Genomic DNA, 23,748 nt, shown 5'->3' with positions numbered 1-23,748 from the left:
AACGACTCCTCTTGGAGGTCTCGTCGTGGAAATACAGATCCAATTTGTTTGTTTGAAATTTTCTCTCAATAAATAAATAAATAAATAGAAACTGAACGTGGAACTTGAGTATGCACGTGTAAAGTGTGACATTTGTAACAGAGGTCACACGTTGCACTATCTATATCCAGGTGCTACTATGAAACCATGACAACCAGCTGTGAAGACAAACCGCGAGCATCCAACATTTTGGGTGATTTGTAGAAAAAAAAAAAAAGGGGTGTGAAAGCAGAGCGCACACACACACACACACACACACACACACACACACACACACACGTGTGTTGATTACGTGCAGGCCGCCTGCGCCCACAGCTTCCTGACAAGGTCACTGTAATTGAGAGTAGTGTGTGTGTCTGCCTGCCTCAGGGATCCCTCTACCTCCTCTACATCCCTCTTTCATTCCCCACTTCCTCCCCTCCCTCCATTCCTCATCACTCTTCTTCTAACCCTTCTTCCAAAAAAAGCCTAAGGCCTTCTGGCAACACTTCATAAGTCCTTCATGATGTGCAGAACTTCTCCAGACACACTTCCTGCACTCCTTCCTCTCTCCCTCTCTCTCTGTCTGATGTAGAGAAGAGCAAAGGCTGGAGCATATTAGAGCCCAAGAGAAAGAAATCTCACTCTGCTCTGATCACCAGTCTCTACTTGCAATTCCGTGTTCGCCTTTGAAAAAGGCAGAACTGGAGCTGAAGACTGCAGCTGGTGCAATTTAATAATAATAATAATAATAATAATAATAATAATAATAATGCCATTTTCACTGTGACAGAATGTAAAAAAAATGTTCATTTTATTGATTTGTTTTCATGAACAGATTCTTTTCCGTCTCTCATACACCATCAGCACGGCCTCAGGGCCTGTGATGAAGAGAAAGGGGTGTGGCCTATGTCTGTGAATCTCATTAAAAGAAGGCGTGTCCTCAGTACCTGTAGAAGTACACATCTTATTGTTGCAGAAGAACAGATACAGGGCTCTCATGCTTCCACTACGAAACCCTGTAATGTAGTGTGTGTGTGTGTGTGTGTGTGTACGTTCTGTGCTGTGTGTGAGGGTTTGATGTCTGATTTCTGATGTGGCCAGGGATCATCAGCATGCGCAGATTAGTTACTGCACTTAAACAGAACAAGAGTTAAAAAGAAACAGAAAAACCACAAGAGAGGGAATAAAGCCAGGTGCTGAGAGACAGACAGAGAGAGAGAGAGAGAGAGAGAGAGACTTTAATCATGGCCCACCTGGACTGACTTCAGGAAAAGAACAAAGGAGGGAGAAAAGAAGGAAGAAAGAAAGAGTTCAAGTAGCACACGCATAACAAATTAGAGAGGACACGAGGAGACAACACACACCTGTTAGGCCTGTGTCTCATTCCCACAACTCACACACATCTCAGTCTAAAAGGCTCTTCACACGTTTCTCTCTCACACACACACACACCTGCAGCACTCCGACATCATCCTGACACACTCCCGTTCCCGTAAAATAACTTCAGTCCCACTTTATCATCTGTAGTGCGTCTGAGCTGAAAGCAACATTAACCTTTATCACATGAACCCAAGCTGAGTTTTAACATCACAGAAATGTTTAATTGAGGGGAAAAAAAAAAAAAGATAATTCTTCATACGGTGGCCCTGTGCAAAGAGAGAACGACAAATCTGAAGTGTTGGAGAATAAATAATAAAAAAAAAAAAAAAAGCAGGCGACAGTCATGTGACAAGGATGTGACAAAATTCCATCTTTATACAACCCCGATTCCAAAAAAGTTGGGACAAAGTACAAATTGTAAATAAAAACGGAATGCAGTGATGTGGAAGTTTCAAAATTCCATATTTTATTCAGAATAGAACATAGATGACATATCAAATGTTTAAACTGAGAAAATGTATCATTTAAAGAGAAAAATTAGGTGATTTTAAATTTCATGACAACAACACATCTCAAAAAAGTTGGGACAAGGCCATGTTTCCCACTGTGAGACATCCCCTTTTCTCTTTACAACAGTCTGTAAACGTCTGGGGACTGAGGAGACAAGTTGCTCAAGTTTAGGGATAGGAATGTTAACCCATTCTTGTCTAATGTAGGATTCTAGTTGCTCAACTGTCTTAGGTCTTTTTTGCCGTATCTTCCGTTTTATGATGCGCCAAATGTTTTCTATGGGTGAAAGATCTGGACTGCAGGCTGGCCAGTTCAGTACCCGGACCCTTCTTCTACGCAGCCATGATGCTGTAATTGATGCAGTATGTGGTTTGGCATTGTCATGTTGGAAAATGCAAGGTCTTCCCTGAAAGAGACGTCGTCTGGATGGGAGCATATGTTGCTCTAGAACCTGGATATACCTTTCAGCATTGATGGTGTCTTTCCAGATGTGTAAGCGTCCCATGCCACACGCACTAATGCAACCCCATACCATCAGAGATGCAGGCTTCTGAACTGAGCGCTGATAACAACTTGGGTCGTCCTTCTCCTCTTTAGTCCGAATGACACGGCGTCCCTGATTTCCATAAAGAACTTCAAATTTTGATTCGTCTGACCACAGAACAGTTTTCCACTTTGCCACAGTCCATTTTAAATGAGCCTTGGCCCAGAGAAGACGTCTGCGCTTCTGGATCATGTTTAGATACGGCTTCTTCTTTGAACTATAGAGTTTTAGCTGGCAACGGCGGATGGCACGGTGAATTGTGTTCACAGATAATGTTCTCTGGAAATATTCCTGAGCCCATTTTGTGATTTCCAATACAGAAGCATGCCTGTATGTGATGCAGTGCCGTCTAAGGGCCCGAAGATCACGGGCACCCAGTATGGTTTTCCGGCCTTGACCCTTACGCACAGAGATTCTTCCAGATTCTCTGAATCTTTTGATGATATTATGCACTGTAGATGATGATATGTTCAAACTCTTTGCAATTTTACACTGTCGAACTCCTTTCTGATATTGCTCCACTATTTTTTCGGCGCAGAATTAGGGGGATTGGTGATCCTCTTCCCATCTTTACTTCTGAAGGCCAATTTATGCTGACAACCCAGTCCTCGCAGACGGCGTCGCAGATAGTGTCTGCGTAGCCCCCCCCCACCTTCGCAGACGCTCTGTGCGCACCTCCCAAAAATTGTGACCACCGCAGAAGCCTCGCAGACAAGAGGGCTCTGATTGGTTCACTCTACATCCGCTGTACATGCACTTCCGCTTCCCTACTTTCCCGGTTTGGTTTGTTTTCACAGCCGCCATTTTTAAAAACACGAGCGAAGATGGAGCAGCACGAAGAGCGGTTGATCGAGGAAGTGAGGAAGTACATACATCTATACGACTCCAGTTCTAGTCATTATAAGTAACCGGAGGATAAAACACTCCACTAACCACACCCACCAACTACTCCTAGCGACTTCACGACTTCGCGCCCCCTTACGTTGTGGCAGTGAATAACATCGCGCACGCCTATTACTCCCCGCTCAACGATAAATTACAACTGTCTGCGAAAAGCTATCTGTGAAAGCCTTGTCGCAAGAGCATGCAGAGGCCTTGAGAGCCGCTGCCACTCCAAGATGCTCTTTTTATACCCAGTCATGTTAATGACCTATTGCCAATTGACCTAATGAGTTGCAATTTGGTCCTCCAGCGGTTCCTTTTTTGTCCCTTTAACTTTTCCAGCCTCTTATTGCCCCTGTCCCAACTTTTTTGAGATGTGTTGCTGTCATGAAATTTCAAATGAGCCAATATTTGGCATGAAATTTCAAAATGTCTCACTTTCGACATTTGATATGTTGTCTATGTTCTATTGTGAATACAATATCAGTTTTTGAGATTTGTAAATTAATGCATTCCGTTTTTATTTACAATTTGTACTTTGTCCCAACTTTTTTGGAATCGGGGTTGTACTTGAATATTCACAGAGGTCCGAAAAAAAATTTATATAAATCTGTTATTCCATGAAATCGAGTCGTACATGAGCTGATAGCCGACGAGGCGTGTAGCACCGAGTATAATCCATGTACGATGAGACTGAGTGGAATAACTGTTTTATTCTATCCACATTTACTGGATTTTGAGAAACCGAGCATTTTTATTTTTTGCAAATTCGATAAATCAAAACTTTACACAAAACATCTGACAAAATCATTTCTGCTAAGAATGTAAACAAACCAGCAAAATGACGAGCAATTTGTGAAAAATGCGATAATAATAATTCTTGAAAAAAAAGATACACATTCTTACCATCAAATACTTTCATTCCATATTTTGCTGCTTTTTTGTGTTGTATTTTCTGGGGTTTTGTTTTCAAGTAGAGTTTTTATTTTGTCCTCGGTTGGCTCAGTAACACGCTCCGCCATTTTGTTTTCTTGGCGGTTGGCAAACTAACTTAAAAGTGCATTACCGCCAACGACTGCGTTGGAGTGTGGAACAGGAGATCGTTCCCCCCCCAAACACGTTCTTTTATTTTGCTATTTGTTTCTTTTTAAAACTTGATAAAGTGAAATATCTGACTTGATGCGTGCCGCCATTTTGTTTTTCTCTACTCACGGTATACGAGCTGATAGCCTAGCAGCAGAGTAGCCAATCAGAGCGCCCGATTGCTCAGATCCAGTGAATGTTGATAGAATATCTCACATACACAAACCAGAACACTGACCCAGGCCTTGGTACAGTATGGCATGATTTTGTGAAGTTTTAATGCGATATGGTCCAGCATGACAGAAGACGACTTGATTTTAAACCAGCCGATGGCAAGGTCTCGCTCTCTGTCCTCACAGGGTCGTGAGGTTAAACCTCCGCAGAGGGCTCGCCGCTCTCCACCGATCAGAAAATAACAAGCGTCTGTCCGCTTGTGTGTACAGGATCCAGGACAGAGAGCTGTGTGTGTGTTTGGCTCAGATACATTCAGAAGAAAACACTTTAAAATGACTAAAGGGAGAATTCGAGCAGTGGGTGGATGAAGTCATTTCGAAGAACAATCCATTTTGTCAAATTTGGTTGGAACTGCATGTTAGACAGGACCGTGTGCACGAGTTTTCCAGCACAAAAGAAAGCAGCAGAAATGAGCTGGAGGTTTGACGGAGCATCTTACAGAACCAGCCACAGTTCTTCTGGACACTTTAACCATCACACTCGCTTCTTATTTCTGCAGCAAAAACCAGTAGCCTTCATTATGTAGTTATTTTTTTTTTTTTTTTTTTTTTTGGGGGGGGGGGGGGGGGGGGGGGGAGTTGTCTGAAAACTGTCGCTTATATACCGTAACATGCTGCTAGAAACATTTAACTTTGTGCCGGACATGTAACGCTTGGAAAATTTCTCAATAACCCGATAACGGAGAAGTCATAAAACAAAATAGGGTGCCATGACTTTTGCACAGTATTATACAACATGTGCACTGGTAAATAACGTGAATAATTCTTTGAAAAAAAGAAAAAAAAACTGAAGAAGTCAGGAATAACTGCGTTCAACACTGCAAGTGAACTGAAAGGACTCGCGTTTCATTTCATTCTCGCATTATTCTGGGATTTTCAGATCAAACCTGTTTACAAAACGCAACCAATTTCCCCAGTGCACATTTAAAGAAAGAGAAATCTGTGGGATCGTCTTCCTTTAATCCAGTTTCAACTCAAAGATCCGATTTATTCATTTATGATTAATTTTACCGATCTACTGGAAAAGGATTATTATTGACACACTTCTGTGCGATTGAGAAATTTATTTTTCTTTTGTTTAAATGATTTTTCCATTAAAGGCAGACATTTACTGCGCAAGAGAAGCAGATATGGAAGAATCTTTTCAGAAAAATGTGATTATACTGTATAAACACACTCTCTCTCTCAGCTATGAAATAAACAGAGGTGCTGATTAAAAGCCAACTCTCTCTGACTCCTGCAACCTCCTGTGGGAAACCCCTCATGCCCACACACACACACACACACACACCCTGCTCCTACCCTCTGCAGCGCCCCAAGTAATAAAAGAGCGAGCAAGAGAAAGACGAGTCCAGGGGGACAAATAGACGAGTGTTTCCACAATATGCTGCACATCTACAGTGCTTTGCCTGGAGGGGGGGGAAGAAGATTCCTGCTGTAAAACACACACACACACACACACACACACACACACACACACGAATTCAGGGTTCACATCATCCCAGCAGGACCACACCCTGCTTTGTCTCTCATCCCATTTAAAGTCAAACAGCTGCTCAGTCGGAATGTAGAAAGCCTGCAGAGTTCCTTTGTGTGTGTGTGTGTGTGTGTGTGTGTGTGTGTGTGTGTGTGTACACACAGATGGTCACACTTTCCTGTTTGCCCTCATGTCCCTTTTTGATCAACAAGAGGCAGTGAGATGATGGCATCTGTCTCTCTCATTCTGTTTTCTTTCATTCCTTCATCCTTTTCTTCTCTCATTGTTTTCCTCCATTTTTTATTTTACTTTAAAATTATTTGTCTTTCTCACCGATATTTGTCCGTCACTCTTTCCCTCACTTTTCTTTCTTTTTCCATTCTGTTTTCCTGTTTCTTTTGTTCTTTCTTGCTTTCGCATTCCGTTTCACTCTTTTTCTTTTTATCTCTCTGACTTTTCCTCTCATTCTTTCCCTCTCCGTGACTTTGCTCCTTTTCTTCCCTTCTTCATTTTTCCATCCCTCCATCTGTTTCTCTCTCTTCTCCGATTGCTCCATCCCCTTTTTCATCTTCTCTTCCTCGCTCATCATTTTCTCCTGTGCCTGTCTCTCTCTCACCCGCTTTCTTAATTCAGCTTCTCATCTGAAATATTTCAGTATTTGGGTGTGTGTGTAGCAGTTTTAGCACTCTGTGTGTGTGTATATATATATGCACGCATGTCTATAATAAGCATACTGTGTGTGTGTATATGCGCGCATGTCTATAATAAGCATATTGTGTGTGTGTGTGTGTGTGTGTGTGTGTGTGTGTGTGTGTGTGTGTGTGTGTGTGTGTGTAAAAAATTGGTGACCTGACCCCTCTCACTCTCCTAATAAAACTCTGTCCATCTGTCCAGAGAGGGAGAGACAGACAGAGAGAGAGAGGCAGAGAGACACATAGACATTAAGAGGGACAGAATGAAAGGGGGGGAAGGGGGAGAGAGAGAGAGAGAGAGAGAGAGAGAGAGAGAGAGAGAGAGAGAGAAAGGAGGGATAGAAAGACAGACAAGGGGAAGGGATAGACAAAGAGACAGAAAAGGGGAAGGAAAGAGAGACAGAGAGAGACAGACGGGAATGACAGGCAGAAAGACAGGGGGAGGGACAGAGAGAGAGACAGATGGAGGGGAGAGAGAGAGAGACAGATGGGAGAGAGGGAGACAGACAAAGAGACAGACAGATGGGGAGGAACAGAAAGAGAGAGACAGACAGACGGGGAGAGACAGACAGGGGAGAGACAGAGACAGACAGACAGACAGACAGACAGACAGACAGACAGGTGAGGAACAGAAGAGAGAGAGAGAGAGAGAGAGAGAGAGAGAGAGAGAGAGACAGACAGACAGTCAGACAGGAAAAGAGAGAGAGAGAGAGAGAGAGATGGGGAAGGGACCGCAAGAGAGATGGGGGAGAAGGAGACAGACAGATGGGGGGGGGGGGGAGAGAGAGAGAGAGAGAGAGAGAGAGAGAGAGAGAGATGGGGAGGGACAGAGAGACAGACGGGGGGAGGGACAGTGGATGATAATCATTGTGTATTGATTGTGAGTCGATGTGTGAGCAGATGTTTGAGCTTCGTGTTTAAAAGGCCAGATGGGCAGCTCTCATACCCCTTTTCCACCAAATCAGTTCCAGGGCTGGTTCGGGGCCGGTGCTGGTGCTGGTTCACAACTCGTTCAACTTGCGAGCCAGCTGAGAACCAGTTTGCTTTTCCATAGCTCGCGGTGCCACGTCATTACGTCGCTGTATACGTCAGTTACGTCGCTGTATACGTCAGTTACGTCGCTGTGTTTGCATAAACCTTGGCACGAACATCAAAGCAACAACAACACGGAGAAGAAGAAGCAGCAACAACAACAATAATAATGGCTGACTTTGCGTTTGTACAGCTGCTGCTTCTTGTCACTTAAAAATGGCGATCTTTCGCGGTCTTGCTATTGTTGTTGGTCTTAACAACTCCGCCCCCCCACTGACGCAAGCGGTTCTTTCCTCTGGCCCAGCAGAGAGTTGGTGCCAACCTGGAACCGGTTTTTCTGGCCCCAGAGCCAGTTCTTTGTCAGTGGAAACAGAAAACCCGGTTCCAAACTAAGCACTGGCCCTGAACCAGCCCTGGAACTGCTTTGGTGGAAAAGGGGCATGTGTGTGTGTGTGGTGTGCACATCTCTACAGATGTGTGTGTGAGAGATGCAGTCTGTCCCTGATGATCAGTAAAGTCCTCAAATCCTCTCATTTCTGTTTGAGCAAAATTTAAAGCCAAAATCGTTTAGTTCATTTTATACACAGCTTCTGTTTGTTCACTGCCAAGCGATGAGATTAGATCGGATCAGATGAGATTAGATCAGATTCACACCAATCAAACAGCTCGTGCTGATTCATGATGCATTCTACTGAAGTGAGTAACTAACAAAGAAAAACAAAATAAAACGTCCCTCATCCTGGAACTCCCAACTTGGAAAGTCGAGAGAGAGAGAGATATTCCTCAAGTTTTAGTGCATGGTGTCGTGTTCAATATGGCCACTCTCACACACACACACACACACACACACACACACACACACACGCTCGCACGCACTTTCAGACAGCAAACACACCATAAACTCACAGTCACTAATGTTAGTGGGCTGGTCAGAAAACAGGAGTTATCATCATCATCATCATCATCAAGACGGTCTGATTACAGTTTACTATTAATATTTCAACATTAAATCTGAACCACCACCCAAAAAAAAACAAAACCACATGCCTCTGTGTGCGCATCTGTCTGAAGATGACCAGAAAATGAAAATGTCCTCAAATATCACTGATGCTCACACCCTCATGACACTTTATCCTATCTCAGTCCCCACACACACACACACACACACACACACACACACACACACAGATTAAAGACACCAGACCAATCTGACAGCTCAGAGCTTTAAATATCCCACAGGATCCACCAAGAGCTGCCTACACAAACACACCATAACTGATCCACCCAATACACACACGCTCTCTCTCTCTCTCCCTCTTATCTAACTCAGTATGGAGGGACAGCTTAGCTTTAAAACCATTTATCTTCAGAGACAGTCAACCAGACAAAAGTACTGACTCAGGAGTGAAGAGTTCTGAAAAGAAAGCGCGCGCGCATGCGTACACACACGATGCCCTTTGCTCTCCACCCTTCTATAAATTTCTTCACTCTGTTTCCATTTAAAAAATTCAAAAGGATTCAAAAATCCATTTCAGACTTCACACCAGACTCGACATCGTGTTCAGGGACGTAAAGCACGTGCTCCTCTCACCCGGGGAAGATATTTTTGCTCTCACGTGTAGGCGTGTCCCGATAATCGGGTGCATGATATACATCACAATATCACAGACCCTTCAGGACGTCGAGTTGATCATCACTGTGTGTTCTGTCAGGCAGCGTTTTCAGCAGTGTCTGTAAGAGATAAAACCCGTCAGGGTCCTAAATCTGGGCAGCTCCATCTTTCACAGCCTTCAGCAAAACAGAACACACAGGTCCTTACACACGGCTCGTTTACCGGTACGCTGAACCACAAATCGCTCTCGTTCACATTTCAGGATGTTTTAACGAGCTAAATGGAGTCACGAACTGGATGAAGAATCAAAATACACTTATATTTTAAATCTCAGCAGTTTTTCAGACTCCGCCAGAGGCGTCTGAGATGAAGCTCGAGCTCGGATTGAAACATCTGCTTGTTTTGGGGGTTTTTTACGGAGCATTTCCTGATTTTCCGCTCTGCCCTGGCTGATGGACGATCGTCGCGGATCTAATCAGACTGAAAGCATGCAGCAGTCCAGCTTTTTACCAAGAGTAATGAGTTTTCTCTGGGCTGCCTCAGCCTACGCTAACCACACACACACACACAGTAGGTGGATGAAAGAGAAGGCACTAATGACAGCGTGCTGTGTGCACTCACTGCTTCAAAGAGCACTGAGCAACCAATCAAAAGACTCGATATTGATCACACACGACACTGGCTCCGCCTACACAGCCACTGAAAGGACTCGCCACCTTCTCACGTACCATACGCTAATCTGTGAGGTTTACACTCATTTATAAAATCATCTGAGAACACTATGTTAAAAAAATTAAGCACGACTGTAATTCAGCTAACATAGAAAAAACTTTTTTTATTTTAAAACGGATGACAAAGTCACACCAAACAATTAAAGTCCTGGATTTTAAACACGGTCACGTGTTTAACATGTGTACTCGAGTCTCCCTCACGGACACCACACCCATGTGATCATCACATCAAAACATTCCGAGTGAAAGTTTCTCAAAATGGCTGAATCCAATGGATGAAGTCGAGTGTGCGGTCGACGCTAATCAGAATTACAGCGTGATATTAGCTGCAGGGAGTCTTTTCTTTGCAATTTATCACCATATCTGAGAGAAATGTTGACATTTCTGACACTTTTGTTTGGCTTTTACCATCGCTGTACCTTTCTGTTGTCCGGATCTCACAACCCAAGACTTCTTTGCGAGCTAAACTGCTCACTTCGGTCATTCGCTAGCTTTTCCTTCGCCTGCTGAAACCGTGAGTTCGTTAGCAACGTTCGGAAGCACCATATCATCCAATTAGCTACCTGAATTCCTGATTGGCTGTTTGTTAATTTTTCTCCTTTCTGTACCCTGGAGAACGTCACGTCCAATGGAGAAGAGCTGGGTGAGAATGAAGTAACAGAAAATGTCTAAGGTGACGTCAGACAGAAAAATGAGTACGAAGCGAGAACGATGAGACGTCACTCCTCACCTTTCTCGTTCTCCTTCTCCTCGCCCGCGCACTTGTGGATAGAGTCGGACAGGCCGAGGCTGGCGGCGGTGGGCAGCGGCCCGAGCAGAGCCTCCAGAGACGGACGCTTGGCCTGAGAGTCTCGCGCTTCCTGTCGCTCCTCATCGCACTGCTCTTCTCCGTTGCTCACCCCAGGCAGGATTTTGCTCAGGTGAGACGCCGCTGCACGCAAATCTTCATCCTCGCCGTCTTCATCAGGATCGTGCACGCTGGATGACGTCACGGAGATGGCGTCGTCTGGAAAAGGGGTACAAAGAGGAACTAATGGCTTCTGTTATTTTCAAAACTGAAGCAGCGACAGCAGAAACAGGGGTGGGAGGGGCATGCTCCGTCTCACGGGTGTCTTTGAGCTCATGTATGTGGAAGACGGCAGACAGCGTTTTCCTTCAAATGTTAAAAGACGAGTGTGTCTGAGCTGAAGGTGAAGACGATATGACAGAAGAGCTCATTAGCTAGCGGATGGGAAACCAAGCAATAAAACAAACACGCAAACATGTCTCGAGCTTTAAAATATTTTTTCACAAAAAGACAGGCTGGGGAGGAAAAAAAAAAAAAGTCCCGAATAATGAAAAGCAGCATCGTTAACCTTCTCCTGACAATTAGTTTATTGGAACTCCGCAGAGCAGATCATCAGAGAATGAAACGGAGCGTCGGTGTCATCACTGACATTTGCTCCATTCAGCCGTGCCACTGTGTATTGTTACTCTGAGTGATTAAGTACATCGTTACGGCTCAGTTAACGAGCTTAACGATGGAGGCTTTTTTAATTAAGCCTGGAATCCTGCTTTATTTGGCTTCTATTCAAAGCTCTTCTGTGTGGAGAGTCAATCATTACCAACAACACGGCTACACATCGACACACACACACGCGCGAACGCCTAATAATTAGCCCTCTCCAGCTATCACTGTCAAACACGAGGACAGCCATCACGGCTCTCTGTAATGAAGTGTTAATTGGGCCGAGATTGAGTTGGCGTCAACAGAAACATGCGAAAGCGAACAGCGGAGTGAGGACGGACGCTTCCTCAGAGCAGCAGAGCACGATAAAAATGCTTTCACAGGACACGGTGACACAGATAAGGTGTTAAAGTGGAGAGTAATGTGAGATGGAAATGCGCTGTGTGTGTACCATTTTTTGCATAAGATGCATAGAGCCCTCTGGATTTTGGTCGATTGCTCTCCAGCTCCATTTCAATCTCATCCTGATAGCCACAGATTTCACCTGCAAGAGTGCACACACATACCGTACACACACCAAGCTGAGTGAACTCGTTATTCAAAAAACACACACACACACACACACACACACCCTGTTTACAAATGCACTACTTTACCCTCAACATCATCGAGCTTCTTCACCAGTTCCTCCTCGACCTGCAGGGAAAAATAAACAAACAAACAAAAAAAAAAAAGCGACACAAAGACACACAAGTCTCAAGCTCATATGCAAAACAGCACTCGAACACACTTCATTAATTCATAACACGCCTTAAAAGTAACACTTAAGACAAAAGTGACACCATTTCCACCTTTAAGCCCAAACCGGATCAATCAGCTGTTTGATATTTGTGCCCAAATCCAGAATCCAGGGACACGTGTCGGCCCGGGGGCATTTTGAGTTATTGACAGATTCAGAAAGTACAGTTTCTAAGCTTTCCAATGATGCCTTCCATGTGGAGATCTGACAATATTTGAAGAATGTGTGGCCTTTTAAAAGTGTATACTTCTTAAAACAGAAAAGGGAGAAAATCGCCCTCAAAGTTTTCCATCTCAGCTACTCTGGGTGTAGGGCGGGCACATAATGCTGCTCATTTGCATGACATTAAGGAAAGCCCTACCCCCTACTAGCTAGCACGATGCTACTTTCATGTAAACAAAGATCACCACGTCAATTTTCCTTCCATGCAAAGTATGCCCAACACAATTATGAAGTACATGTCTGTGAAGATTCTCAATCATCCAGGTCATAGTAAACTGTGGGTGGTAGAAATGGGCAACTGGACTTGCTTGAAGATTCTTGAAAACGTTTCACCTCTCGTCCAAAAGGCTTCCTCAGTTCTGTCTGACTAATAGGGAGTATCAGATATCTATTAGTCAGACAGAACTGAGGAAGCCTTTTGGACGAGAGGTGAAACGTTTTCAAGAATCTTCAAGCAAGTCCAGTTGCCCATTTCTACCACCCACAATCATGAAGTACAAAAATAAGTCCGGGCAGCACGGTGGTGTAGTGGTTAGCGCTGTCGCCTCACAGCAAGAAGGTCCTGGGTTCGAGCCCCGTGGCCGGCGAGGGCCTTTCTGTGCGGAGTTTGCATGTTCTCCCCATGTCTGCGTGGGTTTCCTCCGGGTGCTCCGGTTTCCCCCACAGTCCAAAGACATGCAGGTTAGGTTAACTGGTGACTCTAAATTGAGCGTAGGTGTGAATGTGAGTGTGAATGGTTGTCTGTGTCTATGTGTCAGCCCTGTGATGACCTGGCGACTTGTCCAGGGTGTACCCCGCCTTTCGCCCGTAGTCAGCTGGGATAGGCTCCAGCTTGCCTGCGACCCTGTAGAACAGGATAAAGCGGCTACAGATAATGAGATGAGATGAAAAATAAGTCCTAAAGTATACTTTAACGTTTTGTGGTTGAAAAATTACTCACACCGTAAGAAAGAAAGATAGCACGATGATGACACAACTAACACAACACTAGTTTCATGGAACGCCTCGGTCACAACCGGCCGTACAGTACGCGCTCCTACGGCCGGTCTACACGCAAAAAACCGCAAGAAACGCACGGAGGTTGCGCGTGAAATGCACAAGAGCGCGCGTGTGATGTGCTGATTTTCGAGCCGCAGACCGGCCGCAGATGTTCTTTGTCATGTCAAACAAACTCTACGGACGCTTACGGTTTTTTTTCAGGTTGCAAGACAAACTTACGGCCAACGCGCGTCTTTCTCCATGAAAAAAAAAACAAAACGCAGCGATTTGGGAAACGCCAAAAATCACATGGCCAAAAAATCGTACGTCCGGTTGTGACCTAGGCTTAACCAAACCACAACACTCTCTGTTACATGCAAAAATAACCACAGCCTTAGATTAATAAACTCACCCCATCAGAAAGAGAAACGGCGCCTTGCACACACCAGTGCCTCCGATGGAATGTAATCCTAGCTTCCTTTTGGTTGGGTTTTTTTTTTGCTAGAAATGGTTATCTCCGACGTAAATACCGTGTGTCTGTTTGCTTCGCGGTGTTTCAGCTCCTCTGCGCTCTGTTTAGTAGCTCATTCCATAGTGAAATCACACGCCTGTATGCAGCTTAAGTAGCCACGAGCTCAGCTCGTATCATACAGCTGATTCGCGAAAAAAAAAAAAAAAAAGACTTAAATCATCATGTGAATGGCCCATATGGTAATTTACCCACACCCCCCAGCAGGCTACAGTCCTGACAAAAACGAGACAATTTGCAACAAAAAATGTATGCTTTTCCAACAAAACAATCTATTATCTGAAATACTGATTGCATTCTTCAAGATCTCAACTTGCATATGATGGGAAAAAAAAAAAAATCACAAATTTCGAAAAAAAAAAGCTTCTTTTGCGATTATCTCGGATTCGTTTCGGCCGACATGTGTCCCTGGATTCGGTGAGGGGTCACATTTACTCTTGTAGCTCCTGCAGTCGTAATCGTGGAAGCCCACAGCTACCGGTTTAGCAAACAAAGTGCTCGTCTCTAACACAAGGACGTCACAGAGCCCAAAACAATCGCAGCGCTATCGTGAAACCAGATCACCTTCTTCCTCAGTGCACTGTTTGCGATCGCTGCACACCAGTGTCTGACTCATGCGGGGGGGGCCTAAAGCGATTTGGATAATAATGTACGACTTGCAACCATGTGATCAAAATGTCCTGTCATGATGGTGGCTATACAAAGCAACTAGAACAGCAGCCGCTGAAAGTGCGTCTGTAAATAAACAATGCTGAATTTTCTTAGTATTACCACGATTTGAACGCTCGAGTGAAGATTCGATACAAAGAGCAGATTTTGACTCATATTATTTTAAAAAGTCAGACTTTTCTGAAGATAAGACGCTTCTACTAACCAGATATCACGTTCTATCTGGTTCGGCTGCCGAAGAATCGAGCCCGACCTTGGATGAAACATAGCCCGTTTTCTGAGTGGGTGCCCAGTCTGGATCGTTTCTATCGTACAATTTTGCTGTCACTCCAAGAAGTTAAATGGTAATACACGTGTTAAAATTATACCAACGACCGAGTGAACCACGACAAGAGAACGCTCATTTTATAGCAAAATTCTAGCAACACGAAATAAAATTATTCCATGATATTATCAAGAAAGCTTTTGAATTTCACCTGAGATAAAACGATTACTGCAAACACGAGCTGTTTCGGTTTTCGCCTCCGTCAGATCAGCCCTGCTGACGTTGTTCAGCCGCGCTCGTCTCCTCTCCGTACTAAGCCTCGGAGTTTCTTCGCCCTCTTTACCAATCACGGGCGGAATTCTAAAAAAAATATATCGGGTCACGAGTACTGCTGTGACCGCGACCAGATACAGCACAAAGATATGGCAGAGCTTAAAGAACGCTTAAAGCAGTGGAAAAACAAAGAGAGTCGCGCACGCGTGATTATGTTTTGTATGGAATGTTGCTTGACCCACATTTGTATTTATATCCACCAACATGGCCGACATCCGGGTTTCTATTTTGCTTTGACGTCACTTGGAAGTCAAGGGTAGAGAAGTTTGAGGGGTTTTCTCCCTTAAATAGAAGAATTAAACAGTTTGTGTCTAAATGACGTTTCTGAGCAAAACGGTAACGACTTAAAAATGCGTGTGATGATTTCGACATGTAGTTCGGGCAACGCTAAACCAGTAGCTATAAGTTTCCATGATTTGTTCGCTACATTCGCCTCGTGCACGTCTTCTGGCTGATGGACGACATTTTGTGTCGTGACTGAACTCCCCAGGCTGAAAGTTTAAACTCGTGTACAGGAATCTAACAGCCAATAAACAGCCTCGAATATCCCTTTAATCTCTGCACAATTTCTTTCTGAAGAAGAACTGACGATGCATTATATATTATATTTGTATTAAATTTGATTATAAACTCCGATCTCAGGGTCTGAGTGACCTTCTGCAGCCGGAGCTTCCTCAGTCCTTCTTTAAAAGAGGGCGGGTCGCATTCCTGATCCAGATCCACCTTCATGAACTCGTCGATCGTCAGGTCGCTGGTGGGCGTGTCCTCAAACTCACTCAGCCTGTCAATCAGAGCACAAAAGGGTGTGTCAGGAAAGAGGTGGCGCGGTGACACGCTGTCCGAGCCTTCCGTTGATGAAACAGTGTGTGATGTCGAGTGACGGGTGTTTGTTGGTCAGAATGGGTGGAGCTAATCACAAACGGGATGATGTCGCCTTGGTTTACAGCTTCGCGATAAAGACAGGACTTCATCACTCAATGTGGTTTAGTGACACTGTATGAGACTCGTGTATGATAACTTGGTAGTATTAATTAATTATTCATGAGTATTAATTAGATACACAGGCAGGTATGGACACGGTTTTAATGACCTGACCTTTTCCTCAGCGTGGCCTCACACACTTTTACAATGCCGATCACGTCTTTGATGGTGCGATGGAAATCATACATCCGTGCAGCAACCAGAAGAGCTGTAAATCATAAAACACACAGTTTAGATATGCATATACTGAAAATATGCTTGCTTTCCAAGAACACACACACACACACACACACACACACACACACACACACACAAACAACTCCTCCAGTAACGAACAATCCAGAAACTGGTCTCGATGTACATTAGGGCTGGGTTCAAAAGATCGATCCATGAGCCGATATCGATTCACGTTCAAAAAATACGAGATCGATTCAAAAATGTGTGGATCGATCTCTTCCAGGTGGCTGTAGGCACTATTTTCTCGACCGCGCAAGGACCGCTATAAAAAGCGGGTGCCGGCAAACGAAACCGAAACTTAAGAACGCGAGACGGCTGAAGCTGCACAGCTAAAATCACCGCCTGGCCTGAAAGCTGATGTATGGCATTACTTTGGATTCAAACGTTACGAGGACAGAGACGAAGTCGACAGAACAAAAGCAGTGTGCAAACTGTGCCACATAGAGGTAAAATACAGTGGCAATACAACCAATCTCCGCAACCACTTATCCAGGCACCACGCCGACACAGTTTCAGCTAAACCTGCGGCGAATCAAACTGCACTGGAGAAGGCATTTGGTGTTAAATTTCCTTCAAATTCTCAGCGTGCCTTGAGCATAACCGAGGGTGTCGGAATATTTATTAGTAAAGACCTACGCCCCTACAGTGTCATAGAAAATGCTGGATTCAAACTACTGGTGAAGAGACTGGAACCACGCTATGTCCTGCCCAGTCGCAAACATTTGAGCGAAACTGTTATCCCAAAAACGTATGCGAAAACAAAAAGACACATTTGCACATTCGCTGAAGTCTGCCGAGAGGGTGGCGTTGACCTGCGAGTGCTGGACCTCAAGAAATACCGTGTCATATCCGACTACTGCTCAAAGGAGCTGCCTCACTCCACAGCACGCAGACCAGCTCCTTTTCCTCCAGAAAAATTACACAATTCCCGAAGACTAGGAGTCTTATCAGTCAAGCATAATTTCTTACACTTTGCTGTGGTTGCTGAGCTACTGTTTTTTTATTTTCTTTGTGGTCATTGTTGGTTAGTTCTGGTCATTGTTTTAATCCTGCCATGGGTATGTTAATCAACCAAAAGATGGCCACCAACTGTCATGGTTACACTCTGAGACTTATCAGTCAAGCATCATTTCTTACACAATTGCTGTGGTTGCTGAGGTGCTTTTTTTTTCCTTTGTGGTCAGAAACCCTGCCATGGGTATTAGGGGTGGGCAAAAATATCGATACGGCGATACATCACAATACTTTGTCTTCCGATTCAATATCGATACTCGAAATTTGAATATCGATATTTTCATCTCATCTCATTATCTCTAGCCGCTTTATCCTTCTACAGGGTCGCAGGCAAGCTGGAGCCTATCCCAGCTGACTATGGGCGAAAGGCGGGGTACACCCTGGACAAGTCGCCAGGTCATCACAGGGCTGACACATAGACACAGACAACCATTCACACTCACATTCACACCTACGGTCAATTTAGAGTCACCAGTTAACCTAACCTGCATGTCTTTGGACTGTGGGGGAAACCGGAGCACCCGGAGGAAACCCACGCGGACACGGGGAGAACATGCAAACTCCACACAGAAAGGCCCTCGCCGGCCCTGGGGCTCAAACCCAGGACCTTCTTGCTGTGAGGCGACAGCGCTAACCACTACACCACCGTGCCGCCCTATCGATATTTTTTCAAATAATAAATCATCTTTCAGACGGGTTTGTAAATCCAGTACGACTTCCGCACCTCCGCTCCACAAGGTGTCGCTGTGCCGCTACCTCACTGCAAGGCACACTTCGTCTTCTCTTTTTTTCCCGGCGGTTGCAGTGAGGAAAAAAAACAAGCAAGCATGGCTGTTAACGTAAACCTAGAGACGCCGCCGAACTTTAAAGTGCTGATGACACAAACATGACTCTATGCAATTTCTTAAATAAACTATACAACATGGCACACGTTAGATTTCTGTTATAATTACGTGAAAAGAAGCTGTTGTTACGCAAATATCCAACTTTTAATTGCACAGCGCAAGAAAACTGGGTCCGTGGCTCGCGGCCATGTTGTGACGTCAGCGGGAGAACACGCTGCGGTTCACTGGCTGTTCTACTCTGGTTCTACTCAATGGAAATGGCGCATGAAAACGCCGGTGAACTCTCTAGTGCTAGCTCTTCCTCTTCTGGGAGTCTAGAATTGTGTTGATCTCTTCCGAATAGAATCTATGATAGCCTACCCTCTTTACCCTTTGCCTCTCGTTGCTAGGCGGCAGTTACATGAAAGCCGCAAGCTTTCACAAGCAAATACATGACTGATATCACGCCGACTTTATGATTACATTTATGATTATCATGTAGAATCTATAGCTCTACGTACCTTTATCTTATGTCGTTTCACAACACATGTTCTGACAGGAGGACTGTCTTTGGATCCGGTATAGCTACTAGTAGACCCCCTCCGGAATACTGGCAGTGTTGCCAGATTGGGAGGTTTCCCGCCCAGTTGAACATATTTTGGGCTGGAAAATGTCAGCAGTATCTGATACTGCTGACGTTTTCCAGCCCAAAATATGTTCAAAACCCACCAAAATGCACTTGAAACCGCCCAACTGGGCGGGAAACCTCCCAATCTGGCAACACTGTGTAGGCACTGCTGATGGTAGTAACACACGTTTGTGCTGAACTGCATACCCAAGAGATTCTTTTAAGCTGGGAAGGGTGTCAAAACAATCCAAATCGAAATGTTCAGAGCACAGGACGGATGTTGGTGAGGGCTCCCACTTGTCACAAGTGCGCCTGACTTGCTTCACCCACTTCGCATGCAGCTCGGGATCTCTGGGAAACTTGAATAAACTTACCCCATCCTTGTGGGTTTTGGAGCAAAAGCCGGCAACACAACGCGAAGGCATAATAACAATATATATATATATATATAAAATAATTAGTGCTGTCAAAAATGTCGCGTTATTAACGCGTTAACTTGACTCAATTTTAACGGCGATAATTTTTTTATCATGAGATTAACGCTCTGTGACATGATGTAGGTTTTTCATAAGCTTTTGAAACTGCCAGGAACTTGGAACAGAAAACCAATAGCAGCTAGACTGTAATGCCCCGCCCCGCACAGCCAGAGTCCTCTGCCCCCCCAAAGAACCAGCGCGGGCAGGGCGCGCTAGTAGAGATGGGATTTATGGCTCTTTGATGGGATCCGCATCTTTGTGATCCGTTCTTTGAAAAGAGCCGTTCAAAAGACTGGCTCATTTGTCTCTTTTTAAATATTTATTCAGTTTTAAGAAGACAGCGTCTAAAGAAGCCAGATCCCTCTGAACTGTAAACTCAATGCTATCCCAGAAATCCTTCCTGTAATATGCAAATTTGGCCGCCTCTGATTGGACAGCGCGACGCATCAACAGGCAGAAAGTGTAAAAGTACAAAATGTGTTAAGTGAGCTGAAACAGTAAAGATCAGATTCAATGCAATATTTATCAACGAACAACTTAAAGTTAATATAATAGTGTACTTTATATTATAATCAAGCATGTCAAGCCTACCGTCACTGTGAGTTGTAGACTAACTCAAGCAGTAGATCACTTCACTCATGGTTCTTTTGCTAGCACTGGTGCTCGGCTTAGGTTTCACTTTGCAGTGGCTGTGTCAAGACGTGTTATGCTTAAGCACATTCACTTTTTTATGCTGATAAGAGAATTACAATGGTTTTTCATGTGACAAAAATGTGCGATTAAATTGCGATTAATCGCGAGTTAACTATGACAGTCGCAACATTAATCGCGATTAAATATTTTAATCGCTTGACAGCACTAAAAATAATGTATAATAATGTCTAATAAAAATACTAATAATGATAAACTGAACACCTGTCGCATCAACAACAAACTGGTAAGTTAGGAGGAAGGTTCTTTTGCTGACGTCATATAGCCCCTCCGCCTCCTTCGTCTCCTGGGTGCTGCAGCCCCGTCAAATTTGCCCAAATAGCCGCGTTTTTTATCATAACTTGTAAAATAGGTGCCTTCGTGAATTAATATATGGATCATCGGGAATTACTTTTTATGTTATAAAACATCGCCAAAGATGTCAAAAACATGTCATCAGCACTTTAAGGCAGATGTTTGGAGGCACTTTGGATTCCAAAGGAAAGGAGAAAAAAAAAAACAGTGAGCTGGACAAAGAGTACGCACTTTGCCAAACCTGTTTCGCTCCAATTAGATATTCAGTTTCTACTGCAGGTGACATAATCAGCTCTCAGAGGAGCCGTCTCACCTCTGAGCATGCTGACCAGTTGCTCTTCCTGAAGAAGAACATGCAGTTTTGAAATGTGTGCTCACAGTACAGGTTTGGATTAAACTTTGCACAAGTACTAAGCACAAGTTAAATGTTCTCAGGTATATGTTCTCAAGTTTACAAAGAACAAATTGATATTAGTGTTAGCACTGAAATGTATGTGCAGTCTGCAGTGCAAGTTTTAAGTTTTCATAAAACAATTTGATTCTGCTTGTTAAGCAGCACTGATGTGTCCATGCTTACAGAAAAGTTGAGAATACTAGCACAGAAATGGGAATTTTCTGTATGTTGTAGTGAAGCAACTCTTGGTTTTGCCAGCAGTGGAATAGACACAAATATATGTCTGGCAAGAGTGTGTAGTTATGTATGTGAAATGTAATTTTACAGTGGTCAATAAATTCTGATTTTCTTCAGTGATACAGATATCGTGATGTGGTTGAAATTTCTTGCAATATATCGATTATCGCTGAATCGCTGTACCGTGATATTATCGTTATCGTGGGCAAAATATCGCCATAGTATCGTATCGTGAGGTATCTGGTGATACCCAGCCCTAATGGGTATGTTATTCAACCAAAAGAGGGCCACCGAATGTCATGGTTTTGATTTAGAATTCAAATAAAACCTGGATTTTTTTCATTCCAAAATAAATCCTTGACTCTTCTCTCTCTGTGTCCCTCTTACACAGATACATGCACAAACACATATGGGGCTGTTCCTGTCAATTGAGGTATTTCACCTGACGTCACAGGGTCACGTGACGCCCCGGTGTCCGCCATTTTGAAGGTCAAGCTAGCTAATGTCAACAACATAGTAGCTAGTATGTTACTGTAGCAATGTTTACATTCAGTCATTTGGATGACTGTTAAAACCTTTCGGTCTCAAGTTTTTCCTTTACTGTATTTACTAGTTTACTGTAATTATGATCCGGCAGCTATTTACACCGGATCCAGTGTAAATAGCTGCCGGAGCGCGCTCCGGCTTGCTCCCTCTCAAATTAAGCAGCGCGCTCCGGCTTGCTCCCTCTCAAATTAAGCAGCGCGCTCCGGCTTGCTCCCAGAGTGCTCTGGCCAAGGTTCCGGAGCGCGCTCCGGCTTGCTCCCCCTCAAATTAAGCAGCGCGCTCCGGCTTGCTCCCAGAGTGCGCTGCTTAATTTGAGGGGGAGCAAGCCGGAGCGCGCTCCAGCAGCTATTTACACTGGATCCGGTGTAAATAGCTGCCGGATCATAATTACAGTAAACTAGTAAATACAGTAAAGGAAAGATATTTTAAGTTCGTTTCTTAGACAAGGATTTTTTTTTTTTTTAAGCTTGTTACCTCGTTAACAGTTTCGGCGAGAATCTCCCGCCTTCTTCAGAAACAGTCACCAGATGTCAGGTGGTGACGTGCCTTATCAGCTGATGTTGCGTTACGGAGGCGTGAACGTCCCGCCCAATTTGACAGGTAGTTCACGCCTCCTGCTGTCAGGTCGCTCCCCCAGGACGGTGCTCCAGGTGTGTGACAGCGCGTACGCTCCCTCATCCCGGTTTATCGTCCTCTGCGCCCGCTTACGTATCTCCACTGCCTCTAAAATCCAACGCTGGAATCTATTTTCTTCAGCGCGAATGACTCTGGCCTCTTCCCAATTCATTGTGTGATTTTGCCGTTTGCAGTGGTCTGAAATGGCTGATTTTAGGTTTTCTTGGTTTGCTTTTTCTTTTTCGGATCTTGTGAGTCTTTTTGTTGTTTCTTTTTCACACTCTATTTGGTGTTGTACAATCCAGCAACACCCCGGTCAAACCATACAAGAACCTCTGACAGTTCACCCCAAAGACAAAATACAACTGGACAATAAATGCAACGTCATCTATGAAATCCCTTGCCGTTCATGTAATAAAGTCTATATTGGTGAAACGGGTAGATGCTTCCATACTCGAAGGAAAGAACACCAAATAGAGTGTGAAAAAGAAACAACAAAAAGACACAAGATCCGAAAAAGAAAAAGCACACCAGGAAAACCTAAAATCAGCCATTTCAGACCACTGCAAACGACAAAATCACATAATGAATTGGGAAGAGGCCAGAGTCATTCGCGCTGAAGAAAATAGATACCAGCGTTGGATTTTAGAGGCAGTGGAGATACGCAAGCGGGCGCAGAGGACGATGAACCGGGATGAGGGAGCGTACGCGCTGTCGCACACCTGGAGCGCCGTCCTGGGGGAGCGACCTGACAGCAGGAGGCGTGAACTACCTGTCAAATTGGGCGGGACGTTCACGCCTCCGTAACGCAACATCAGCTGATAAGGCACGTCACCACTCGACATCTGGTGACTGTTTCTGAAGAAGGCGGAAGATTCACGCCGAAACTGTTAACAAGCTTAAAAAAAAAAAATCCTTGTCTAAGAAACGAACTTAAAATATCTGTAATAGTTAGACATAATGAACATCCACTACACAGTAAAGGAAAAACTTGAGACTGAAAGGTTTTAACAGTCATCCAAATGACTGAACGTAAACATTGCTACAGTAACATACCAGCTACTATGTTGTTGACATTAGCTAGTGCTAACAGCTAGCTGCTAGTACACTGCTACAACACAGACACCGACCCTAATAATACAGTTCTTGGTCATTGCCTGGTAACAGCAAATTTATAACGGGCCATGTCTCAACAGACTAAGAAGTTATTTCAATGACATTTAATAACATTCTGTTTATCCTGAGGACCGAAAGTAAATGAAAATGTGAACAAACCTTAGCTGTAATAAGATGGCGACCACCGGCTCCAGGGACGACCCGCTGATGTAGGCATGTTACCCAGCCTGACACAA

The 23,748-nt window shown here is 44.2% G+C and overlaps 1 protein-coding gene across 1 annotated transcript in view; it reads right to left on the bottom strand.

Annotated features, from left to right (window-relative positions):
* Positions 1 to 23,748, bottom strand: part of brf1a (BRF1 RNA polymerase III transcription initiation factor subunit a) — an 86,260-nt gene that overhangs the window by 23,418 nt on the left and 39,094 nt on the right. Inside the window, exons 8-12 of the mRNA XM_060925222.1 lie at positions 16,535 to 16,628; positions 16,094 to 16,220; positions 12,301 to 12,340; positions 12,096 to 12,188; positions 10,928 to 11,203 (exon numbers count right to left, since the gene is read on the bottom strand). Of these exons, the coding sequence (XP_060781205.1) occupies positions 10,928 to 11,203; positions 12,096 to 12,188; positions 12,301 to 12,340; positions 16,094 to 16,220; positions 16,535 to 16,628 (630 nt within the window). The remainder of the gene's footprint in view (positions 1 to 10,927; positions 11,204 to 12,095; positions 12,189 to 12,300; positions 12,341 to 16,093; positions 16,221 to 16,534; positions 16,629 to 23,748) is intronic.

The sequence above is a fragment of the Neoarius graeffei genome, chromosome 7, assembly GCF_027579695.1.
Source record: "Neoarius graeffei isolate fNeoGra1 chromosome 7, fNeoGra1.pri, whole genome shotgun sequence".
Taxonomy (NCBI): domain Eukaryota; kingdom Metazoa; phylum Chordata; class Actinopteri; order Siluriformes; family Ariidae; genus Neoarius; species Neoarius graeffei.
This window is presented reverse-complemented; position numbering and strand designations above follow the sequence as displayed.